This window comes from Danaus plexippus, chromosome 24, assembly GCF_018135715.1.
Source record: "Danaus plexippus chromosome 24, MEX_DaPlex, whole genome shotgun sequence".
Taxonomy (NCBI): Eukaryota; Metazoa; Arthropoda; class Insecta; order Lepidoptera; family Nymphalidae; genus Danaus; species Danaus plexippus.
In genome coordinates, this window is record NC_083552.1 from 2,986,456 (window position 1) to 3,012,146 (window position 25,691).

At 32.3% G+C, this 25,691-nt stretch overlaps 1 protein-coding gene across 2 annotated transcripts in view; it reads left to right on the forward strand.

The window, feature by feature from the left end:
- Positions 1–25,691, forward strand: part of LOC116775916 (transcriptional activator cubitus interruptus) — a 57,132-nt gene that overhangs the window by 20,341 nt on the left and 11,100 nt on the right. For both annotated transcript variants that reach the window (XM_032668966.2, XM_061524328.1), the window contains 2 exons: positions 3,368–3,764; positions 19,080–19,204. In XM_032668966.2, the coding sequence (XP_032524857.2) occupies positions 3,604–3,764; positions 19,080–19,204 (286 nt within the window). In that variant the 5' untranslated portion in view covers positions 3,368–3,603. The remainder of the gene's footprint in view (positions 1–3,367; positions 3,765–19,079; positions 19,205–25,691) is intronic.

The window sequence follows — 25,691 nt, forward strand, 5'->3', positions numbered from 1 at the left end:
AAATACTTCTAAGGGCTGTACAACAGTGGTTGATATGCTATGCTTTTAATTTATATTCTCTACACTAAAAGAGAAAAATAAAATGAATTGACGTTAACATCGTATTAGACTCCAAAAGCTCAAGATGCATATAGTCCTTTCTTGTTCCTTGTTTTCAAACGGGATTAATTTTAATGCCTTCAAGATTTTACAGATTAAGAAAACAGAGAGTGAATTAACTCAATCAATTAAAATTTTACAAAATTAGGAAAACATTTAATTATATATTTAAAGTGAATTAAGATAGTGTAATTTAATATTATATCTCGTGATACAACACAGTCTTGTTTCGTCCGGACGCGCACGTATGCGCTTCTTTTAGCCCTGCGATGGTGCGAGCGTTGGAACTCATTGTAATTTATGGTTGTCCACACTCCGTACTGCGAATGCTAAGTCCACGATGAAAGGATTAGCCGCTGTACCATGATTTATTCAAACAATCCAGGTTATCGCCTATTTGTGTGTCAACCAGCTGTTTAGTTATGGTGCCCTGGTACCTTTTTAACTGTACGGTATGTTTGTCGTGTACATGAATTTAAGATATCAACTGTATTGTTAAGCTTTTAGCTATCAGGAACTTGATCAATGAAAGATTCTATTCTTATTTGACATGTAACAATAATTAATAGTTTTCTAACTAAACTACATCACATTTTTAACAGCCAACGTTCAGTCACTTATAAATTCCTACCCACGCCTGAATAAGACGTATAAAACGCAAGCTATCTAATAAATAAAGTAGACAATTGTCTATTATAATAAGATAATTCACGTTCAAAACACACATAGTGTTGCCATATCAAATGATGAGGTATAAGTGGCACTATTGTCTGTGACTTATATGTAGTGTTGGCGAATGACTGCGTGACTAAAGGCTTTAATTGCTGTTTATGTCAATATTGGGTTATGAACGCATAATTGGTTGTGATTTGATTCTGAATAGTAATAGTCTTGTTGCAAAATGTCCTCGTGTATTAACAGAATTAAATGATTATAAATATTACTAATGTGTATAATTTATGTAGAAGATAGGTGTTCATTTAAAGTACCACAAGTAAAATAACGTAAGTTTAAGACAAAGCTACTTTCGAAAGTTCAGTTTTATAAAATTAATGTCTGGAACATAGGTACCTACGTATACTTAAAATATATTTTATATAATATATGATTTTCTCAGTTATTTTGGAAATATTTTTTATATGCAATGACAACTTTAAATGTTCCAATTATTGCATTATGTATCATATGCCTATACACAATAAATTCCAAATATCCAAACATGTTACTGAACAATTTAATAGTCTGCATGAAGTAGAAGATTAAACAAAGGGGAGAAAAACATTGCCTTTTAATATAATTAATGAAAATAAATTATTTTTACATTATCGGTAACTATAACTACAGCTATCAATTATTAAGTTTATCGACCTGGAAATTAAATAAAGGAAAAGTATGGTGAAATCTAGAATAACGAATGAAGCCCGTACCATAAGTCTGTATGGATTCTGAGAAGATCGAAACGATACGACGGCTAAAAACAATTAAACCGTAATTAAGGACCGTACAGTAAGTATTACAACACTCACTTTTCAGAGTAAGGATGGGAAATATAATATCGATAAAAATTACCAATCGATCGAGTTTCACTCTCACTCTTATACATTTTACAATGTTGAATGATCCAAAATATTAACTACACTATCAAATCATTTGCACGTTTAAATAAGGTAATACATTATCTTGGACATTAAGAGCTGCGATACATATTTTTGGAACAGCTATACAAGGTACAATTCCATTACTCAATGACCAATAAAACTCGATACGCGACCGTGTCAATTTCGAATACAAAAGCATCGTAAATCTTTACAATAAAAATAATCGATATCGATGTTTTAAAGGTCAAACGGTACTGTAGCTCTTGTTATATTAGCCGTTTATGCTGAGAGTGGTTTTAAACAATCACATCTTCATTAATTACGAATGGAATTCAACTGTGATAATTCTTCTCCAAATGGAACTGTAAGTTGAAAAAGATTCGCGTTTAAAAAGCTGGCGAATTTAAATGTTCACCATTTAAATGCCGGCTACTTGGTAATCTGATATGAATTCATAAAACAGCCAAATACGGGTTTCAAAGAAAGTTGTCTGTTTCGGTATGCAACTTATTTCGTTACATTACATATGAATCTAAACTGAATTGTTCATGAATTCTCTCTCATACATAAGCGGTCAGTTTATTTCTAAATTGTTTTTTACGTTGACTTTGTGGAATTTATATATGAATTCTGTACGAATATCAGGAATATAGTCTTTTCGGATGTGGCAATAACATTTCTGTGTCTCTCAATTAACGGCCGTACTTTTTGCTCATAAACTTGTTAAGATTTAACAGTAATTAACACTCATTCCGATGTAAAATTATTCTGTTTTGAGCAAACGTTTTTTTAATGTTGTATTTAAAACGAAAATGTTGTTCGTTAGGTAGTCTCCAATTATTATAAAATTAATGTTTTTTCGACGTCCATAAGAATTTTGTCGATGTTATAACTCCGTGAAAACTTTTAATTATATTGTTTTACTTTAAAATTAAACCTTAAAACTTATGGATAAGGTTTAAATTATTTTCATAATCTTATGTGTAACAAAAGTAATTAGAATTGATTATATGTCATCAAGTAATGACTGTTGGTCAGACATAAATTGATACGTTCGTATTTAGCGTTGGCAACACAATGTAAACAATTTTTGTAATGCCTCAGTAATCGGCGTTCGCTCGTAAAATGAACATATAATCGGTGCAATTGAGACAGCAACAGATCACGCAAACTTATAGTCATTTTCTCCTTTTTTACAAACACTAATATAGTAATTTAAGCTCAGCTCCTGAATCAGCTTAGAGGAGATTGTATCTGCAGTTTTATGTTTTTATTCTAATTGGATAATATTTAACGTATATAATTTAAAATAACTTTGGACAGTCAACTTTTTTTGTCTAACTTTAAGATATTTAAATGAAACTAGTATTTTTCGGATAAACTACGCGTGATTTGTTTTTGTAAAAAACAACATACTCCCGACGTTTCGGTTACTTTTCAGCAACCGTGATCACGGGCATCTCGTCTGCCCGAAAAATCCTAGTTTCATTTCAATGAATAAAACTCGCGAAAATCTTAGATCTGACATTAACTTTAAGTTAATTTTAAATCAATATAAATTGAATGACAATAAAAATAAAAGTATTCAGCAATTTAATTAAGACCTATTTACACGCAACAAATATATATACATATTTTTTTATTGACGATTGAATTTCATTTTGTTTCAGGTTAACACAAGATGACAAAACTATATCATTGTGATAAAATCGGCAATGAATCAAGATCTCTGCTTTAAAGCAATAATGACATTAAAAAAGAAAATGTTGCTTCTAAGATTAGAATTAACTTGACAAGTGATATTCAGTGCCTAACTGTGATAGTTGAAAGCAATGTAAATTTTTAAACTATACACAGATATATTATTGTAGTGGGACTAGATAATGTTATACAATTAGGACTTTGAATGATGCCTGATCGGGAGTCGGTAGGGGGTCCTGGCACTGGCAGCGGTGGTTTTTTGCCACTACAGTTCCCATCAGCGTTCGCGGCTTTCCACGCTTCAACACCACCTGGTGCAGCAACCACAGCAATGCACCACGCAACACATTATCATCACCATGCACAGTGAGTATTTTAGTTTTAATTTCATGCATAAACATGAACCAGTCATTTAAGATTCGGTAACTCATGAAATTTTTTGAAATAATTCGTATCATATTCTTAACTCTATCACCTTTATTCTAAACCCAAGCTTTCTGCTTTTTTATTTTTAATATTACGACTTTTTCTTGCAACAGCTCGTTTAAAACACCAGGTTCATTTATTGGACTAGTCTATAAAATAGAGTGGTTCATTAAGCATTTGTATCTGTAAGTAGTTAAAGTCCTTTTTATTGCATAACGGCTGCCATGTGCAAAACCTATTTAATTTTCAACTTTGCATTACAGTTTAATTGCTTTCGTCTTGATGCAATTATATTAATATATTTATAATTATATTAATTCATTAAAATATTTATTTTTATATTTATTTCAATATCCACTTAGTTGAAAAACATTCTAACGATTGGTTATACGGTTTTAGGAAGTCGTATAAAAAGTTTGAGGTTCCACAAATTTTGGATATAATGCAAGATGTGCGTGATAATTTCGAGTTAATCTTCGGGTGCAGGTAGAAGTTTCAAGATTAGATTGAAGTTGCCATAAACTTTGGTTTACGGTCAGATCGTAAACATTAACGTGAGACAAGGTGTTACTTAATAGTTATTTATTGCAACAACGGACGTGCCAGTCTAAATGTCGTCACATTAATCTCCTCTAACCGGACATAATGGCACAATAAAAAAAAGATCGAAGCCAAATCAATGAGCCTCTAACAAATGACGAACAGGAAGTCATCAAAGGAATTGAGACGTTTACAATATTAGGGCGGACAATAATAAAAGCTGGACTGATTTCAACAAATGAGTTACTAGCCGCACTCAAAGGATGCGAGATGTATGAAGAGGCCAGACTGTCTCGGCCCACTGAAATGATTAATGTACGAAACACATACTTTAACACAGAAATGTTTGTATATACGGAATATTCATTCATCTAAAACCTTGTAGTATTACATTCGTATACATTATATCATTTTATGTTTTACAATACTCTTTACTTATTGGTTATTAAATGTGATCCTTAAAACTCCTACACCTACATTAGGTTCGGGCTTATTTATGAAATGGAGTGATTATTCAAATTTCGTGTATCACAGAATTTATATGGGTTTTGATTAATGATAATGCTCCTTCAAACAAGCGATGGCTCTACGGTATAGGGAAGTTTCGTCGCCGGAAGCGAAGCCGAGTATTCCCATTAACGACTCCACAGTGCCTCATTTAACTCGCTGCTGCGATAATTGCCACCACGTGTTTATTTCGGAGCGTTCTAATTATATCACACACAATGGGTTGGACACGATCAGTTATTTTTGCTTCGTTTGCTACTTCAAAATCATTTTGTCCAGCCACAAAGGAGGTGTTGCTTGCCGCTTGTCATTTGATTCATTAAATAGAAACTTCTAAACTAATGGACAGACGGCGCGTGCCACTTCGCCTGTTAATTCTCTTATGTTTTTGGTTTCGCATCGGCGGTCGCTCTGTTTTTTGGTATTTTAATGTCCTTTCCAATAGCCAACATAAAAGGAATTCATGCGTGGATCTTGGTGGATGCAATCTCATTGATGTTTGGCCATCGTAGTTTCTGTTAGAGACGATCTATATCAGTTTAAAACATACTAATACTTTCTAAATTTCGGCCTTCATAAAGCAATTAGGATTGAATTTTAATTAACTCGATACAGTAAACTACTATTTATGAAATTATTAGATCTATTGAAACTTTGTTTATTACCAATGTTACTGGAAAGCTTTATGTCTGAGTGTAATTACTCATGAATTATAAGACCTCATTAAAACGATATCTGAACACTAACTCAGGACTTGATGCGTTCAATTCGCAAATGACACGTTATCTCATAATCTAAATGATCTATATGACAGCATTAAATAACTAAATAAATCATAATATTGTGATAACAATATCGTATAAATATTTTATATTCCTAAACACCGTTCAGAAATCATTGACAATTAGTTTGATAGCATAATAAACACATGTGAGGCACCACACACGTTGCCATGCTTTTGTTTTATCCTGTTTTATATTACAATGATTTGTTAAGTACAATGAGATCGGGATGCGGGCGGGAGAATAGCTCATTGTACTTTGACATATGTTAGAAAGTTCCATTAAGTGGTTGCTGCTTTGTGTTATGGGAAAGACAATAATCTTATATATGATCCAATTTTTTGTATAAATATATATATGGAAATAATTTACTACAGTAAAATTGGTATGGAGGCTTTTATTATAGGGGGCGGACGGATGAGTATTCCCATATGTTTGGCTCAAATTCCATAAAGTTCAGTCATACAGCTCCAGTAACTATTTACGACTATGTCATAAGAATAGTTGTTACCGAGTTCCCGTTCACGTTAAAGCTACTCTCAGCTTCTTGGAATGTATTCTCAATAGTACGGATTATCAGAAATAAAATTAATTCTACTAAGTAAAACTATTGTATTAATTGACAGTTATTTCTTTATCATATAATGTAACTGACTTACGTTTAACGTTTTTGTAACAAAAAATCCGTTTCTCATTCCAAATATTTTTATTACATGAACGTGTTCAAAAACCCAGGTACTTATATATAATTCTAGGAACGGCTCTCAATTCTGTGACCCTCATCCCCAACTTTCCGATCGGTCAATCGTCCCATAAACCAGTTCCGGTCATAAATTGGTCATTCCCTGCATCCTGCACAGTGCAGCTATTGTCATAACCGTTTATAAATAGACGGGCACATGGAAATATATGAGGTTCGACTTAAATTTAAGTTATGCTGATCATATATTAAAAATATTATATCATAAGAATGTTTGTAGATATATTTATATATATTTAACCGTAAAAGATGTTTTCATATTTAGGAATTGTATTAAAATCATGTTATTTTTTTACTTTTTTGATTAAATGTCCATTGATATTTAGCAATTTACGCTATTCTAAGTAAACGGTATTTTGGCAAATCGCTTTTCAATCATCACCGAACGATGACCTCGTTTTATCTAAATATACATGTCTGTCTTTCATAAGTATTGCCGTTACAATAACTAAAATATGTGAGATGAAAGTTCACAGAAATATTTTTTATTATTGAATAATCCGATTAAATCAATAGAAATATTTGAAACTAATTACTAATGTAAAAAAAAAAATAAGGAAAACTCAAAAGCAATACTAAGTACAGCTTTTTGTAACAACCAAGACCCATTATTACATTAATCGACTCGAGACCATAAATCAAGGGTTCGTTTTACGTGCAATTGTTCTTTTCCAATGCTGTATCGCATTAAAACTGTTGGTAATGAAAAAAATTTACGTACTTTCATCTCGGTTGCGTGGTACAGAAGCTTAAAGCACTTAAATAACGAGTAAAGCCTTTAATCCTTATTTTTTTTCTCCCGTTTAATTGTTTCATTATAGAATTTTACTGTCGTCTGAAAATACATATTAAGGAGTTAAGTTGACTTCGTATTTCTTTATATTTTCTATGAGCAGACTTTCTTTTACATACACTTCAGTCAGAAATCTCTTTTTAATATATAAATTGCTGAATTCTTATCTTCATCAGTTCTCTTCTTCCTCGTATTAATTATATTAAATAATATATATTGTTTCATAATAAATAATAGAGATAGTTGAAGTTTGTATTAGAGGAATTGCATTAGAAATTGATAAATCAAATAAGCGGCCCGGTGGTGCCATTAAAGGGGTCTAGAACTTGCACGCACAATTTTAATGAGTACAACTTGCAATTGTTCGCGCACGCAACCTTGCATGAGAGCTTGGAAGGTGGACCTTTATTTTTCCGCTCTGTTTATAGATTTTCAGTCGATTTTCAGAAAAAAATATTTAAATTTTTCTATTATTCAAACATATCACGATAAACGGTACATACCTGGGTTAAATTTCGAATAGACAAAATTATTCCCCGAGCAATTATATCGTGAAATTTAATATCTTATCAAAGGCGAAGCGTTTGGAAACACAACACCTGTTAACATGTTTACAAAGACAACATCTTTAACACTGAATGTATTTACATGGACGGGGAACGGTAATAAACATTTGTTTGTCCAAAATACTAAAATAAATCAGTGCTTTTATACATACGTGTATTCTTTCGAATTTTAGGTTTAAATTAAATTTTTAATTTAAGTTGATTTAATTATAATAATATACAGAATACGGGATACAAGATAAAATAGTTAGATTAATAATTTGAGTAAAATTAATAAAACCAATTAACTTCTAAAAGTTTTCCAAATCATAATAAGACTTATAATTCTCGGATATCAATTAAATTAAGCTCAAATCGGACATACAAATTTAATGTAATATAAAACACTTTTATATAACTAAAATAAACATTAACACCAATTGAACGTTCTGCTTCATTCGATAAAATATTATTTATGATATAAAAAAATAATATATGTTTGTCTTTGTAAAAATTTGTTGTTAATACCTTAATTCAGTGCCGGCGAGATATTTTTATAACAGCGAATAATGATGGGGTCTGCATTTATCTGCAATGATGATAACCGTTTTATGACCTTATAAAAAGTATGATTACTAAAATTTATATATAAATATATATCAACAGTTCGAAAGAGGCCTCAGTCACATAATTTTGGGAGACTAAATTATTTGATCTTATAGTGGTTTTAGTTGAAAAGACCTTACTCTAGCAGTATGACACATGCTTCTTATGAAAAGAAAGAAAATGTGAAATTGAATATGTAATATTTATATGATTCTTTATATATTTATATGGCATTTAGACATACAAATAATTTATATGCAATAGGAAGTTTTTATGAATTTATTTTAAATGTATTGCACAAACGATAGTTATCTTTCATTTGCCGTACATGGCCTGCGGTGTTCTACGCGATAATCTAGTGAGCGGTTTTGAGAACAGAATGCTTTCACCCTTTATTTGTTACCATTAAAGGTCAAAAGCCTTGCAAGGGCTGAGTTGCGGTCGTTAAACCCAGCAGTCAGCATCTCAATAAAAAATACCCTAGCGCTGCAACCGGCCCATTTTATTACTCATTTGGATTTTTATAACATATATACATACATATAAATATTGTCTCAGTAAACACCGTCTGGACACCTAAATAACAGTCGGGAAATTTAGGGTTAGGTCTCATTGTTTACAAGAAAATTAATTAAACAACGTTTTTATTTAAATTTATCACTTTTGTAAACTTACACGTCCGCACATGACTCAATATAATATGAAGTTATTAGAATATATTTGGAAAGACGTAGCTCTTAAAGAAAACAAATATGTTAGGATATATGTCCAAAACACATCTCCTTTAAACAATTTTGTATAAAAAGACATTTGATGTGAATTATACCTTCAATAATACAGATTATGATAATGTTCAAGTAAACAACAGTTCGGATCTAAAGCATAAATTATGACGTCATGTAGAAAGCGATCCACTTACTGCATCAAAAACAACATTTGTATGCAGACACGGGTACCAGAGGTTAAAGTGATCACGGGACAAGGGCAAAGCTGATATTGATAGAAATTATCAGTATTATGTGAGTTGAATGCACTCTGTTTCAATTTTAGATTGATATCAATTTGAAGTTATGTTCTTCATGACTATAAGCCTACATCATGAAATAAGACATAGAAAAATGTAACAATATTTTTACAAGACGTTAAATAATGCGAAGTAAACTTTGTTTGCTCATAACTCTTGTGAACGTTTGGAACATTGACAGTTATATCTGAGGTCAATTTGAGATAACTTCGGTATTAATATTGATTACTAAATTATGTGTACAACAGAGTCGTCTCTGTTTGAATCAATAAAATAGCATGTTATGATGACTACTATATAAAGACTGGAGGATAATTTTTATTTAGTTTAATATGAACGGCGTAATTATCGACTTAATATGTTTTTGAAAAGATTTTTCTATAGGATGCAATTGTTTAATACAATGGTGATTGTATAAATTATGTGTTAAGGATATTAAAATGAAGTCCCATATATCCAGCCACGTGAGTCCGATGACCTTAGCGGAAGCTTAGTGAGGTGCAATCGTATGATGATTAATTTGTAAACAGACATACGGTCGGGATTATAAATATGAATTGTTAGATATTTATGCAAAAAAAATCCAATAGCATTTATTATTCTATAATTCTTGCATTAAATTTACATCGCTATTTTATTGAAGTCTGATCTTCGGTGATACGTCTTAGAATACAAACTAAATTTATTTACCTCTTCCGTTCTTCAAGGAATCATGACAGAGTTGATTCAGTGTTACCTGATTCAGAGTTCTCAGGTCAAAATAGAGTATTTGCGCCATTCAAAGATGATAAAGATAGTCTTTAAAACATTTATGATATTGATTTTTTTGAATATATATTAAAATATCTAAAGACTTGTTACCTTCAGTGTAAAATCTATCTACTATTAGTGCTTATGTATATAATTTTTCACTCATGAACATTCCAAGCGCGTGTCTCAGTGACTGTTTACATGAGCCGTTCTGTTTATTTTCTCTCCGTATGGATTAAAAAGCTTCCAAAGTCCATTTCAGGAGTTTATTAGATATTTTATTTTAAACATTCAACATAACATCAACGCCCTTGTTTTTTCTTGTTCCTTAAAACAAAAAAAAATTGTTATGATCTGGAGAATTTTATTATAGTCATAATTCGTAATTTTTAACCAATCCGAATCGCGTTATATTTAAAGGTAATAAGTACAGTTGTTATCACGTGTGTGTCAAGGCCTGTAAATTTATCTGGGAGCATAAATAATGGTACAATAAAAGCAATCGTTTTGAAGTAGATTGCAAAAGTTATGGGTGTAGTATAATGGAGAGTAAAACAACGACGCGGTTAGAATTTTAATCGTAAACAGTCATATGACAGAGCCGTAAATTATGTTTGAACTGTATACATAAAAATATTTCGACACGTGTAACTTTGATGCCATAAATCCATTATTTTTAGTAGTTTTCTACGGGTTCCGTAAATTTTTATGGACAATTTTAATTTGTTGGTTGTGTGTCATAAAATCTTGATTACAAGGAAGTGAATTGTAAAACTGACACACAATAAATAATCTATTAGAATTTATACAACGTGTTATATTTTGAGTAAATATTCGTCAACTAGAAAATATTTCAACGGAAAAAGCATATTTGAATTGTTCAGTTAGTATTTGTTTTTTTTTTTAAATTGTTTCCTTCACTTTTAATTATATTTAGTGAACAACACTAAGACATTTATATCAAAGATACTAGGTGAGGGTTTAAAAGATTTCTATATTATAAATAATTATTTTTATAGTAATCTCGCAGTCAATATAACAATATTTATTACAATACGAGTAATCTTGCTTTGGTATATGTATGCAAGGAATGCCATTTTTCGCATATTTGTACCGAATTACAAAATAACAACAGTTACATTGGATATTAGTAACTACAAGCAGATTATTTTGTACAGTGTTGTCGTATTTCCTACATTTTTCTCTTTTAACAATATTACAGATGTTATACCCAGTACGAGCTTCTGCCTCACATTTCACTCTCATTACTAAGATTCACAATACATATAAATAATTTGTATTGGTCCTTATCGTTTGAACGAACAAGACCGAATTGTGTCATAAGTGAACCAGGAAGAACGTTTCTAACTTTTATCAAATATTGATAGTGATACCGCTATAATTATTGTGTTATATTTATTGCGAAAGCGGTGCCATATAAATGGTACTATCTGATTTATAGGGCAATTAAACCAATTCTACAGGCCATTACTGATGTCGAACAGACTGCCAAATAAACATAGCCTTTGATATATTCCTGATAAAGTTGTGGTTCTAAATCATTGCCCTGGGGGACAATGTTAAACTTTAATGGGAGCAGTGATATTATTCATATGTAATCCACTCATAGATTTTTAAAAACCTACAAATGCTTTATTGTAGGTATATCTGTTAATTTATCAGTAGATTAGCATTATTTTTTCTGTAATATTCTAGAACTTTCTCATCTAAGAAGTATATATTTAGTACCTAGCAGAAATATGCTTTCATTCTTTGTAGCCCAGTCCATAAATAAATTTGAGAACTACTTTCCAAGCAATATATTTATGTAATGTATTTTTTTAAAATCCTTAACATAAATTTTATATCATTAATAATTTTATTTGTTAGCTTTAATCTGAAATAAGAGTGACACGTTTTTTTTTATATATAATAAGGTTATCAGGTGACCTAGTTATAAATGAGATAAATATATCGGCTGTATCTCTATGGAAAGCATTTATATATTGTTGGCGAATCAACAGAATATTCGAGAGAAAATTATTGTACTATTCAGTAAGTAAACATGAGTTAGGATTTAAACTTCGAGCTGACATGTCAATTTTGTTAACAGAACAAGCTGTTTACTGTGAGTTCTGAACGACCTCTTGTTCGTTGTAATATCGTTAGATAGGCTGACCATGGTTTATTTAAATAAGTAAATTAGATTTATATATTTTCTATATAATATACTTTTTCTGATACAAAAACTTACCTTGGTTTCATGATAAGTGAAGTTTTAGGGGAGTTTTAATCTATGGGAACCATAGTTATTGTAATTTTAAAGGATTTGGGGTTAACCACCATAACATTTTTATGTCTAAAATGAGGAGATAAGCCGGAAATAAAGCATGAAGTAAGCTTTAATACTACATTACTTTTACTCACCTATAATTGTTTATATTAAAATAAATCTTTCTAAATGAATATTCATATTACAATGTATAATAAGGGCTACTCGTAAGGTAGACTTTCATTAGTTAAAGTTTTAAGATTAATAGTGTACATGGTCACCCCAGTTGTCTAGACCAGAACGTTATAGAACGTCGGTCTGGCTTTATTCCTGGACGTTATGGAGTTGTAAGAAAACTTGTTCTTGCTGCTTTATGTTGCCTGATTAGTTTCTGTTCTGTTATTTATTGTTTGTCTGAAATGAATAATTAAATATACCCTGAGAATAAAAAAATAAGATACGAATATTATGAAGATGATTATAATATGCTGGTAATTTTTCATGTGAAAGAAACGTATTGATCTGCGTATTGCACATTTGTTTACGGATAAAACGTTGAGATATATTTTAAATATTACCCTGATATTTGATACTAGCCCTATCAGTACAAGAAGCGTCTGTAGGTAGTGGAAATATAAAATTAATCTTTATCACCATGAAATAAGTTTTAAAATTCTTTTTATATCATTTATTATCGTTTTGTATGTTACAAAGGATACGTTTTTTAAAACGTTGTTTTAAGATGACATTACACTATTTTTTTTTTTAATAAAGTAGATATTATTTCAGCTTTTTAAATTTGTCAGTGTAAGTTAATACTGATTTTGATGAACACATCGGTACATATATATAATAAATTAAACATATCTTGCCTCCTGGCTCCATCTCTTTTGAGTGACTTTAACTTTAAGTAGTTTCGGATTGACTTTACAAGAGCTGGTTACATTTCAAGTTTGATTTAACATAAGTGATATTAAAAAACACTGTTATCTGGTTGTAAAATATTTTATTTCGCGAAGTAGAAATCGAATTCTTTGAAACGCAAAAAAATTTTATAAATGTTAAATTTTTTATTCAGTAACCGATCAAAAAAAAAAGTAATAGTTTTTTTTTGTGTTAAAACCAGGACTGAACATACAAAAGTAAATCGGCGTGTGCTTGTGACACGCAAAACTTTCTTATGTCCAAAGTTCTTTTATTTATTTAAGTCCAATTATTTTAAGAGACTATAGAAATACCATGAATTATGATACAATAGTCCGGTACCTGCTGAGTACCTGGCCTTTCTAAGGGAGGACGGGTCATTGACAAGGAGACATGGTGGTGGAATGACGAAGTGCAGGAGGTGATTCGTGAAAAGAAGACTGCCTTTAAGAAGTGGCAGCAATCAAACTCTCCTGAAGACAGACTAGAGTACATAGCAGCGAAACGTGCCAGTAAAAGGGCTGTTGCCAGAGCCCGCAGTGATAGGTTATCACCATTATATGATACACTTGAAACTGCGGAGGGGCAGAAGCTCATTTACAAATTGGCACGAGCTCGGGATAAGGCGACGCAAGATATCGCAAAATGTCTTAGCGTGAAAGATTCCCAAGGCACGTTGCTGTGTAATCATGCCTCTGTGAAGGAGAGGTGGAGATGCTACTTCAAGGAGTTGCTAAATACTCAGCACCCGTGCAGTCTTCCAACCGAAATACCTCCTAATCTTGGACTTATTGCCCCGATAACACCTGACGAAACTCGGAATTGTCTTCGACGCATGAAGAATCGGAAAGCGGTGGGACCTGACGATATTCCGATCGAAGCGTGGAAATCATTGGGCTCTCTTGGTGTGCTCATACTGACGGACCTTTTTAACCGCGTCTTGAACACTGGGACTATGCCACATCAGTGGCGTTATAGTTACATTACCCCTATATACAAAGGCAGGGGCAGTGTTCAAGATTGTGGTAGTTATAGGGGCGTTAAGATCATGAGTCACACCATGAAGCTCTTTGAGCGTATGATCGACCTCAGGCTCCGCCGAGAGTGTACTGTCTCGGAATGTCAATATGGATTTCAGCCAGGATCGGGCACCTTGGACGCCATCTTTGCCATCAGAACTCTGATGGAGGCATACAGGGAAAAAAGGAGAGCTCTGCATGTCGCATTCCTAGATCTGCAGAAGGCCTTTGACTGCGTGCCTCGTCAATGTATCTGGTGGGCATTGCGATTCAAAGGGATCCCTGAGGCCTATATTGACATCATCAGAGACATGTACCGCGATTCCGTTTCAATGGTTAGGACTGCTGTTGGCGATACAAAACCCTTTCCGATCTCAGTAGGGGTTCACCAAGGCTCGGCTCTTAGCCCCTTCTTGTTCAATGTAGTGCTGGACACTGTCTCGGCTAACATCCAGGACCAGCCTCCATGGCTGATGATGTATGCCGATGACATAGCGCTCATTGATGAGAGCAGGTTGACGCTAGAGCGAAGAGTGAACCTCTGGAAGGGTACGCTTGAGAACGGTGGTCTTAAACTAAATGTGACGAAGACCGAGTACATGGCTTGCGGAAGCCCGGACTCTTGCACTATCCATATAGGTCCTGAACCAGCCGTTAAGTCGGAAAAGTTCAGGTACCTTGGATCTATTCTGCATGAGTCCGGAGGCATCGATCACGATGTCCAAGCCCGGATCAGCGCTGCTTGGGCGAAATGGCGTGAGGTCACAGGTGTGGTCTGCGATCGCAGAATACCTACCAAGCTCAAGGGAATAATATACAAGAGCATAATCCGACCGGTTCTCTTATATGGAAGCGAATGTTGGCCAACACTGTCCAGGCACACTCAGGAGCTTCACGTCACGGAGATGAAGATGCTGAGGTGGATGTGTGGCGTAACGCGGGCTGACCGTATACGTAACACATTTATCCGAGGTAGTCTTGGAGTCCGTGACGTAGCGGATAAGCTTCAAGAGAGTCGCCTGAGATGGTATGGCCACGTTGCACGCCGGCCTGAGAATTACGTCGGAAAAATTTGCCTTGACATGTCGGTCCCTGGAGCAAGACCCCCAGGACGCCCAAGAAAGCGATGGCTGGACACCGTGAAGCAGGATATGAGAGCCAATGGACTTACCACCGCGGATGCTAAAGACCGTGCAAAGTGGAGGAGTTTGAGCAGGAAGGCAGACCCTGGCTAATGCTGGGATAATTGCCAGGAAGAAGAAGAAGAAGAAGAGTCCGGTACCTGCTGAGAGTTCTTGGAAGAACAACTTCACACCACAGGGTGATTCATATTCTGTTTCATTTATTTTAATTGAGCTGTCCTTTAATAATGAAAAATAAAACGTCAGAGCCCGTCCACTCTACAGGGGACCGAGATGCCCATTAGTTAAATCTTTCCGGTGAGGTCACGCTTATTTTGGTATGTCAGCGGATAATTTTAATAATTGAATCATTTTTAACTTTAAGTATATGGCAATGACCTTAAGAAATAGCTTTATTATTTTAAGGCGTCTTAATGTAATGATATAATTTATTTTTTGTAACTATTTGTTAAATCTTTAAAACGAAACTCTTCGGTTTTGAAAATCGCAGCACCCTGTATTTGTGTAATCGAAAGCTCACAACAGAAGGTTTTCAAATGGTCGTACATAAACAAAAGAGGTTTTAATCTTTATTCTCTTTTTCAAATGAAACAGATATAAAAATATATTTTGATAAGTTTTAAAACTCAGAAACACTTCCTTAGATCTTAAGAAAAATATAAAAATAGACAATATTATTTAAAAAAAATTAACTATATTTTATTAACTTCAAGCGCATCGCGATTAAAATACAATAATTGATTTGACTTATGACATTATTTTTCCGATATATTTGAATTTGAGATTTAGAAGACATATTAAAATTATATATGTTGTAAAAATAAAACATAAGTAAGTATATACATTAAGAATACAGAAATGAGAATGTTTAGGAGTTATTGATTGGAACATTCATTTATTTGAGCATTTGTTTAAGTCGTTTGGATTTATCCTTCCGTAAAAAATTTAAACCCTAATAAATCTTACGTTCATTTTATGTTGGAGTCGTAGCCTGTGGATTATTTAACGTGGAAACTTCGACGTACGGGTTCGTATTCACACGGAATTAAGAAGATATCCGATTCTTTACGTTAGCACATTAAAATTTATGTGTTTAATCTTATTTAAAAGTGTATAATTTGTATATATTTATATTCGTCGCGTTGTTTGCGTTATATATTCATGAGAATAACGCGAGTGTTAACTTAAATGACTAGAACTTTGTGGTTTTGGTTTAATTTTATAAAGTGGTTGCAGTTTTGTTCAATGAAGCGGTGCATTACATAAAGTGATTGTGGGTTCATGCTATGAATGGGTTCAAATCGTGCCACGGATCGCTTATAGGTTTTCGAGACGTGAAGGAATGATATAATAAAATAAATATAAGTCAACGGATACAAATAACTATTAAAATAAAAATATTTTTACATAATTTAGATTTTAGATATCCTCGAATACAAATTTTAAAAACCATAAAAGATTATTCAACAGAAATCGATCGATTTATAAATGGTTCGATAAATAAAGTTTTAAATGAAAGCTCGTTGTAAATTTTATTCAACGCTAACTCTTTCCGTCAACTCGTCATACGCGACACCGTAAAGATCGGTGATCTGTCAAGTATAATATCCAGAAACATTACAAGCGATATTACGTCTTATTCCCACCAACGAATGAATCATTTTAGTTTGCTTTGCATTAAAAGCTTATTAATAATTATTAAAAGTTGAGGTTTTACTTCCCAGTAAATAAAGATGTTATCTGTTGGGATATAAATAAAACAAACAAATGTACACATGTACATAATATGATAAAGAGCACCATGGATATGTTTTAAATTATTCTAGTAACCGAATTATTTGATGCTAAGCATAAATAAATATGTTAAACTATGAATTTCCATAGAGAGTGTAATTTATTTAGCTTGCAAAAAACGTCACAGTTAGTCAATCAGTAGAAAAATACTCCTTAACAAATATCGATTTAATAGACATAAATTTATATATAAACATATATAATATGGAATATCTCATAAAAATATTAAAGAAATTATAAGTAAATGATTAAATCATAAAACTTTAAATGCGCTTCCATCCAATTATGCCCAGTAAGTTATACATTTCGAATGACCCTAAATAAAACATCAAATTGAAAAAGAGGTCGTCTGCGCGAAATCTGTAAAACTTGTTTCACATCCAGTATTGTTTTTAAACTTTTTCCTCTTATACGGAATTATTTACATACCGTCGTCCTTGTCACCCCCGTGGGATGAGAATGACCAATCCCGTGAGCGAGGAAGATAGAATACATGAAGACGTCACGAGGCGCAGGCGCGCGTGTTCTTGCACTTGATTTGTTTATTTTGTAAACCGCTATACTTTTTTCTTTAGTTTCTCAATGCAACGTCTTTGTTCGAAGGGCGCAATCGTCTGGCGAGTAAGTTAGATAATTTCTTTATTCCGAGCCCACCCGACAATTTTCTTGCTGCATTATTATGTTATGAGCTTGATTTGTTTAATAATTTTATTAGTGGGCGCATTGCGCGTGCGCTATTGTGCTTTTATTCTCCGGATCAGCCTGGAACGCTTTCTTCCATTTGTCTTATTTTTAAGTAAACGTGAGAACCGAGTATGCTTTTACATTGTTTATCTATTACACGACTCGTGTGATATATTCTATCGTTCGTTTACATGGATGAGTAATAAATATGCGGAAAATTTTCTATGGAAGATTTTAGTTCAACTTAAATGTAAGTACTGAGGCTTACGTGTACCATTATATGTTAAAATCAATTTTAGTAATCCAATTGTCCATCTTTTTTTTCGCCGATGGTAATCCGTCATGTTAACAAATATTAAGACTTTTAATCAATCCTTAAAATCATTATTATTCTCCTGTGGACTTAATCACGTGAGGTATTTACTTATGTGCAAATAAATGTGTAAAATTCCATCCCTTTTTGTTGCTGTCCTTTAATTTGCACCAAAAATGTCGCCCAGACGTCGCTTATTGCCCTAATCAAATGTCCAGACGAATAACATCATGGATACCTTGGTCTTAAAATCTTGTAGGGTTCCATAATCTATTTGTTGCGCTGGAATTATTAACATACAAAAACAAAATAATCACTGAGCTTTTTGGTTGTCTTTGGAAAATAAAGAAATGTTACTCTCAATTCTATTCCATATTCAAAATTTCAGTCTTGGTTTTTAAACTGTCGCATTATACGGACCCCCATTTTTAAGACCTTCAGTTCGTGATGGCCCGAATGCCCTGAATAGAACAGTTCTTTTTTATTCATCGTCTTTTGTGTTGCAGAAGTTTAACGACTTGTTAGATTCCTTCTGTTGGTCCGCGAATATTTATAATTGCTTTTCAAAACAAAACATGAAGAATTTAAAACATTAAGGTTATCGATTTCTCATGATTATACATGAGTTATAAAATTTATTCTAACAAAACAAAAATTGCTATCCATGAGACCACGGCTTATTAAATATCTGGTTCAGCATTTAATTTTTTGCTTTAAGGTTTGCCATTTGTTTGTGCATTTTTAATGTATGACGATATTGTTTTATATACAAGATTTTTCAAGTCCATTCTTTCTTTCAGGTTAGCAGCGGCAGCAGCAGCGGCAGCCGGGGCTACCAGCGAGTTGAGTTACCTCGCAGCACTGCATCCCGCCTATCGTCCCGTACCTTATGATCATCCTCTGTACGGGGCTAATACTCTACGTGGTAAGTTCCTTGGTTGGTTCTTTTGGTCCAAATAAAAGAGAATATTTTTATGCAAATTCCATTAAGTAAAAGATTTAGTCCCAAATATTTTTCTGTATTTCAGACGTTTGCAATATCTTTATTAGGATTCAACAATCATTTAGGGTAAACGATATAACTTTTTGTTTTACTAGAACAGTCTAAACAATTAAACCGTTCAAATACGGATAACTTAATGTTAATCCAAAGAATTCTCATGTAAGTCACTTAAAACAGGCTTAACCTGAATCTTATCAACCTTCCACCCACACCAAAACATTGTAAGGTGACTCTTGTTGTAGAGTCGAATGTAGTTCGTATAATTCAGTAACGCTACACTGCATTGATAACATTTTACACGATAACGCCGGCAAAGTAATCGGTTCTTTGTAATATAAGTTACTTTTCAGATATTGCATTTATTTGCAAGTTTTATTACAAGGAATAATCAGCATAAGATTCCAAAATTTTGGACAGTTTTCCCTTAACAAATAGAAGTTTGGAATAACGGTAGTGATGTCTTTTTTTTCAAGTCAATTACCAATGGATTGTTCAAACTTTTAAATTGCTAAGATCGTAAATATTTCAAAAACTAAGGCAAGGAAACATCCGTATACTATCGGCACAATTTATCTATACACGAAGGTGTTAATTAGGATTCGGACTCACGACTGCTACCATTCATTTCCAAAACTTTTGTATCTTAAAAACAGCCATGTAACCCTAGTTTTAAGGTTGAATTTCGTTTATGTATGTTTATGATATAAGATACGCAATGGCTATTTAAGGACAGGCGGTGCTTAAGCCTCGGGTTGAAATTGGCATGCATTTGAGAAAAGAAGGGTTGGGACTCGAATCTTACAATTAAGACATTCTAACAGATTATACTCGTTCACTTTTACGGTAGGTTTCCGGTTTTTGAAGTGAATATTATTTTTTATGAAGTATTTAAGGTATTACAAGATTGGTTTTTAAAGCATTCCCGTGTGACAACTGGCAATTTGATATTTTCTTAAATAATAAGGAACATGAACGCGATATTTTTGTTGTCAATAAACCTATATATTATTCTTAAAATGTTTTGTTTATCCAAAAAAAAAAAGTTACTCTAACCAAACATCTTTCTTACAAATACTATTTAGTTGTGTTGGATGTAGATATTTCCCCACAGGTAAGTAATAAACGGAGTAGGTAATACTTTCCTTCATAGTTTATTGCGCTAGAAGAGTTAATTAGCAATTCTTTGTGAAAGTTATTGTTCTTAAAAATGTACAGGCTAATTTAAACATACATACATTTAACGAAATCCATGTTTAACTTGCTTTCTGTACTTAAATACCTTACCCTTCTGATAATACATTGCAAAAAAATAACTAAAAGGTATAGCATGTTTTATAAAGAAATATCGGCTACAGCGCTGTAATATCTCTATTTGTATAGTTAATAAGGCTTTTAAGGCACATCCGGTTGGTGATGGTAAGTCAAGCGTAGTCAGAGTAATGAAGCAAGACGTAAACAGTATATTACACTACATCATATGGTAGAACAAGTCAACAGTGTAACGTTAGCAATTTGTTTTTAATTATATTATATATTTTATTGCTGCAAAATAACGAATTGAATTATGAACTTCGTTGAGTTTGTTAAACCGTGTTGTGAGAAAAAATTAAAGCAATGTTGGCCTATTACGAATCACCAAAGTTTCCATTACAAAAAACATTTCAGATATTTTTCATTGATTTTTTCAAAATTATGTCATATAGTTTAAATTTAACTTATTTACCAATAAAATTTTCATATTATCGAATACTCGAATATTTATACATATATAAATATACATTTAAATTACCATTGCAAAACGTGTCAATTATAATTGATAAATCACAAAAACTTTAATCATTTCTTTGTTCTATTTACGTTTTGGAGTCGGCCATAGTAAGCTTCATACCTAAAACCTATTTACTTCTAACTTTCAATACTAAATGAACTGCAACAAATGAAAACATGGCCGCCTTAAGTCATAAAACATTTTATATTGCACACATAATGCATAAAGCTGTCCAAAATGAAAAAATCGCACCTAATTGAGCGTTATCTCAAGACGTGTAAGGGGACCTCGGCAGCCGTGGTAATTTGATAGCGATTGCAATTTTTTTCTTTAACCCGTAAACAGTTTCGATTCGGCGCAGAAATACTTTCGACCGTGAAGGGTTAAGTTTCTTGCACGCTCGAATTTTGTTTTTCGATTTCTATTGTTCCTGACTTAGGAAGTTTTGGATACCATATGCCGAGGATTCAGTCTGAATCTTATACTTTTTTTTTATTTCATTAAAGCCGCAATCGAATTTAAATAGATCTTTTATGATAATCTATCGTCCTATTTATAAGTTGAACGTAACGAAATATTCCGTGCAAATATAATTTGCTTATATATGGTCTATTGCTCGGCGTCCAAATGGCTAGTGACAGGTCTTTAACACTTCAATAGGCCAATTTGATAAGTGATATTAATACCTGTATATAAGCTTTTAACCTTACTTTTTTAACCTTCGTTTTTTGTTGCTTCTACATTAAGAATATGAATATTAATAACTTGCTACTGATTTCCGATAACACATTTATTACTTATACGTAATTATTATTCATTATAATTTATATTTAATTTGACTTTGCCTTATTAAAGTTTGAGTATATATATATATATATATGTATTATAAAATCTTAATTTATTATTTCTTTTAAGTTCACAATAAAAACAAATTTAAAAAATTAAGTTATTTGAAGTTTAAATCGAATCGATGCATGCAATGATGGAAAAATAAAAGTTGAAAGACCATACAAAAAAAAAAATACCAAAATTATTGGGAACCACAAAAACTGGTTATTATGCAAAATATAAAACATCATCAGTGGACTGCAAAATTTTGCAACCGAAGTGACAAGCCGAAACTTAATAACTTACTCAGAAATGCACCAACAAATTGGAAGCCACAGTCGTTGGACCGGCTCTGTAACCCTACACTGCCTAACAGATCCCTCCGACACATATAAATTGTATTTTTATTCAAATCATGCCTACGTGCTGTGATAAAGTCCTTTTTAAACAAATAACCACTCATTCCATGTATACGGGGAATACTACCTTAACTTATATTTAAAAAGTTTAAATTTCAACCGTTCTGTGTATGACGAGCTTAAACAAAGACACGTGAAACTAAAAATCACCGCAATAAAGATGTACTGTTTTTCATTTAAGAAAGAAATAGGTATAGAGTCCTGAATATAAAGATATCAAAACAGAATCCGAAAGAATAAAATCACATGATACGTAAATTAGTAGAAAATAGTCTCACTTAATAATGATGTTTAAAATAATAAGTTAATAAGCGGTTGCCACAGAGTAAAGAAGAGGGCAAAATTGCAAGGTTATATTTATTTGTCAGTTGTATACGTAATTGACTTTTAATATTTTGCTTTAATGGACTCGTTCAGACAAATCCCTTTCATTACGTGATAAACGTTTCCCTCGTCCCTTAATCACTTTATCTACCAGCTCACTTGAGATTTATTTTTAAAACGATCTTATAAACTCCGCATGCAGAAAGTAATGTTTATTTCAATCATAATAATATGTTGGAATCTGAAAAAATGTTAACAGGCGTAAAAATATAAAGTTATTGAGATACGAAATCACAATATATCTGGTATCATAAACTATATAAGCTGTTTATACTCGAAGTGTGAGATTATAAAATCGTTAACCGTGGTCCTTGTAAGAGTCAATACACCGAAAAATTATAAGCCTTTTGGTAAAACAAAAGTATGCGGTCTTTTACTTTCGATAATCATAAATTAAGGTCCAACGCCGCGGCCGGTCGACCGAGCGTTAAAACTGAACGAGGCTTCTCACGAAGCGAAACAAAACATAAAAGAATTCTCGAACAGACATCTGTCAAAATACTTGATTATATACTAATAGATTTTGTGAGGAAATAATGTGAAATATATTAGAAAAATAATAACATACACAGATATCTATATAGCCAAATCGATATTTTTCTTTGCCGAAGCTTAAAATGCCAAAAAAGGGTTTGACACTTATCCATATCCTTAATTGCCTTTGTCAAAGAAATCTGTTCCTGGACCCTAATCTTTGTTATAAAGGAACGAGAGGCGACACCGAACGGGTTTTAGGCCGTGATTGCGCCCGCGCATGACAAGTGACCGGATTAATGCATTTTAAACGTGGAAGGCTTAATTTTGATCCGTGCTCCATTAATTGAATGACTTTTTATATGGCTTCGCAAGAATGGAGTTTTGGAACGTCCTCACGGCTGCAAGAAATGTATCAAATAAAACATTTCTCGATTCCGTCTTCCCGTCATTTGCATTGTTGACTAAAGTATAGGAATGGTATTGGGTCAGTTTTTCTCGTCGATCAAACAATCAATTAGAGGTATATACCAGTTTCTTTTTTATTGTATTCGTGTACGAAATGATTAATTTTTGTTTGTAAACTTAAAAATAAAAATGAAACGAAAACCGTCTGAATTGAGTCGATAAATCAATCAATGTAACATACGAATGATCATAGTTTCTCATTCTGTTGAAAGGTTATGGTTAATCTATTTATCAGTACGTTCTTTTTATTTTCTCGTCATGGACTGCTCACCGGACTTGTTCTCTACCGCCTGATTGACGACATCCCCAATTGATAGATCTGCCCGCCGCTCTTGTCATAGGGACACCACTATAAATATTATTAGATAATGCGTTTGTTTTTATTCAACGGTGATAATAGGTCTACTTACACTTGTTATATATCATTAATATAAATCACAAATTTAATTTCCTATATATATATATATATATTTAAATTTAACTTACAACATTTGCTTTATAAATATTATGAATGTAGCAACGCTTATAAGTTGACATTTGATGAGTATGTGATATTAGTAGTCAGTAGGGATGTAAGTATAATGTAGTAAATAAGATTTTATACAAATTATTTAAAGTTAAATCTTTCGAAACGAGTCTGATCATGTCCGATGAAAAAAACCTGTGAGTCGGCAACGATTGATCCAGTCTGTATTGAGATTGAGACATCTTTGGAACGAGTTCCAACTTATTGGTGTAAGCGATGTGGCCTAAAGCTGAAGAGGCAGCGGTTTCGTGTAAATTGTAAATCAAGAACTACGTATGTTGACGGATTTATATGACATAGAATATCCGATAAATGTTAACTCACACTGAAATAATTCCCTCGTTTCGCATTAACTGCTTTTATTATCTTAAAAGAAATTATTTATAAAAAATATCTTTTTTCTTTAACTAAGAAATCATAATTATTTACTTTATATAAAATTAAACAATTGAATTTTATTTCAAGTTACAAGTATATCTTTAAGCAATGACTCTTCTAACTTGTATCGAGCCGTTCCGCCCACGACACGCACGTAATTGTTCCCAGAAACATTGGTTTTAGTTTTTGGGCTTCAGTTCTTTAGAAAAGACATTGTTTAATGGTTTAGATTCGAATTTTAATTATAAGCCGATCATCGTTTAAGTAAATTTTAATTTAATATAATTGATTTAGTTTGAAAATAGACGATTATTCGTCTTATAACTGTAACACTTTTTTGTATGAAATCTTATAATATTTTATAGTGTATATAAAAATTTCTCTTGCTGTTAACTGTATATAATTTTTTTTTACGCGAGACTATTAAGTTTTCAATATTTTAAAGATTTTAGTATCAGTTATTTAATACACCCAAATGAATACTTCAAATAAATTTGTCAGTGAAAATCTGTGTTTGAAATATTTATCTTATCAGTGATCTATATAGCGAAATCCTTCAAATAATTTCATCTACAAAATAACTTTTACACCACGCAACGCTATATATCTATAGATAATAATTAAATTAAAATTCTATCAACATGCGTGTTCTAACTTGTTAAGGAAAATATAAATCATACAGTTGTCGTTCCGTTTCCGAGAAAGCTAATTATCAACTTAACACGTGTTTTTGTAAGCGAAATCTCCTAAACATGTGGCACAATATTTTCGTGAATATAACGCTTTTTTGTGGAATCGGTTTTAGCTGTCATCTTTTAAATTGGATCATCTTTTGAACTCCGTTTTTACGACACGAAAATGTACAAAAAAATCTGCGTCTTATTTATGTTTAAGTACTTTACTGTATATATTTTATCATATAATATTTTTATTATTACAAATAGCTTTCGGCGTCTGTTTTTTATCGAATACTTTTTTCTATCGAGTCACAACTTTTAATACTGTCTTTGTCATCGGAAATATTGGTTATGACTTAAAATATATGCGTTGTTTAGTATTAAAGAACAGTGGAAATTCTTAGTAAAAAATACCAACTTTTACACAATAACTTATAATGATTGTAAGTGGGAAAACGAATAATATTTCAATTAACGATAAAGTACT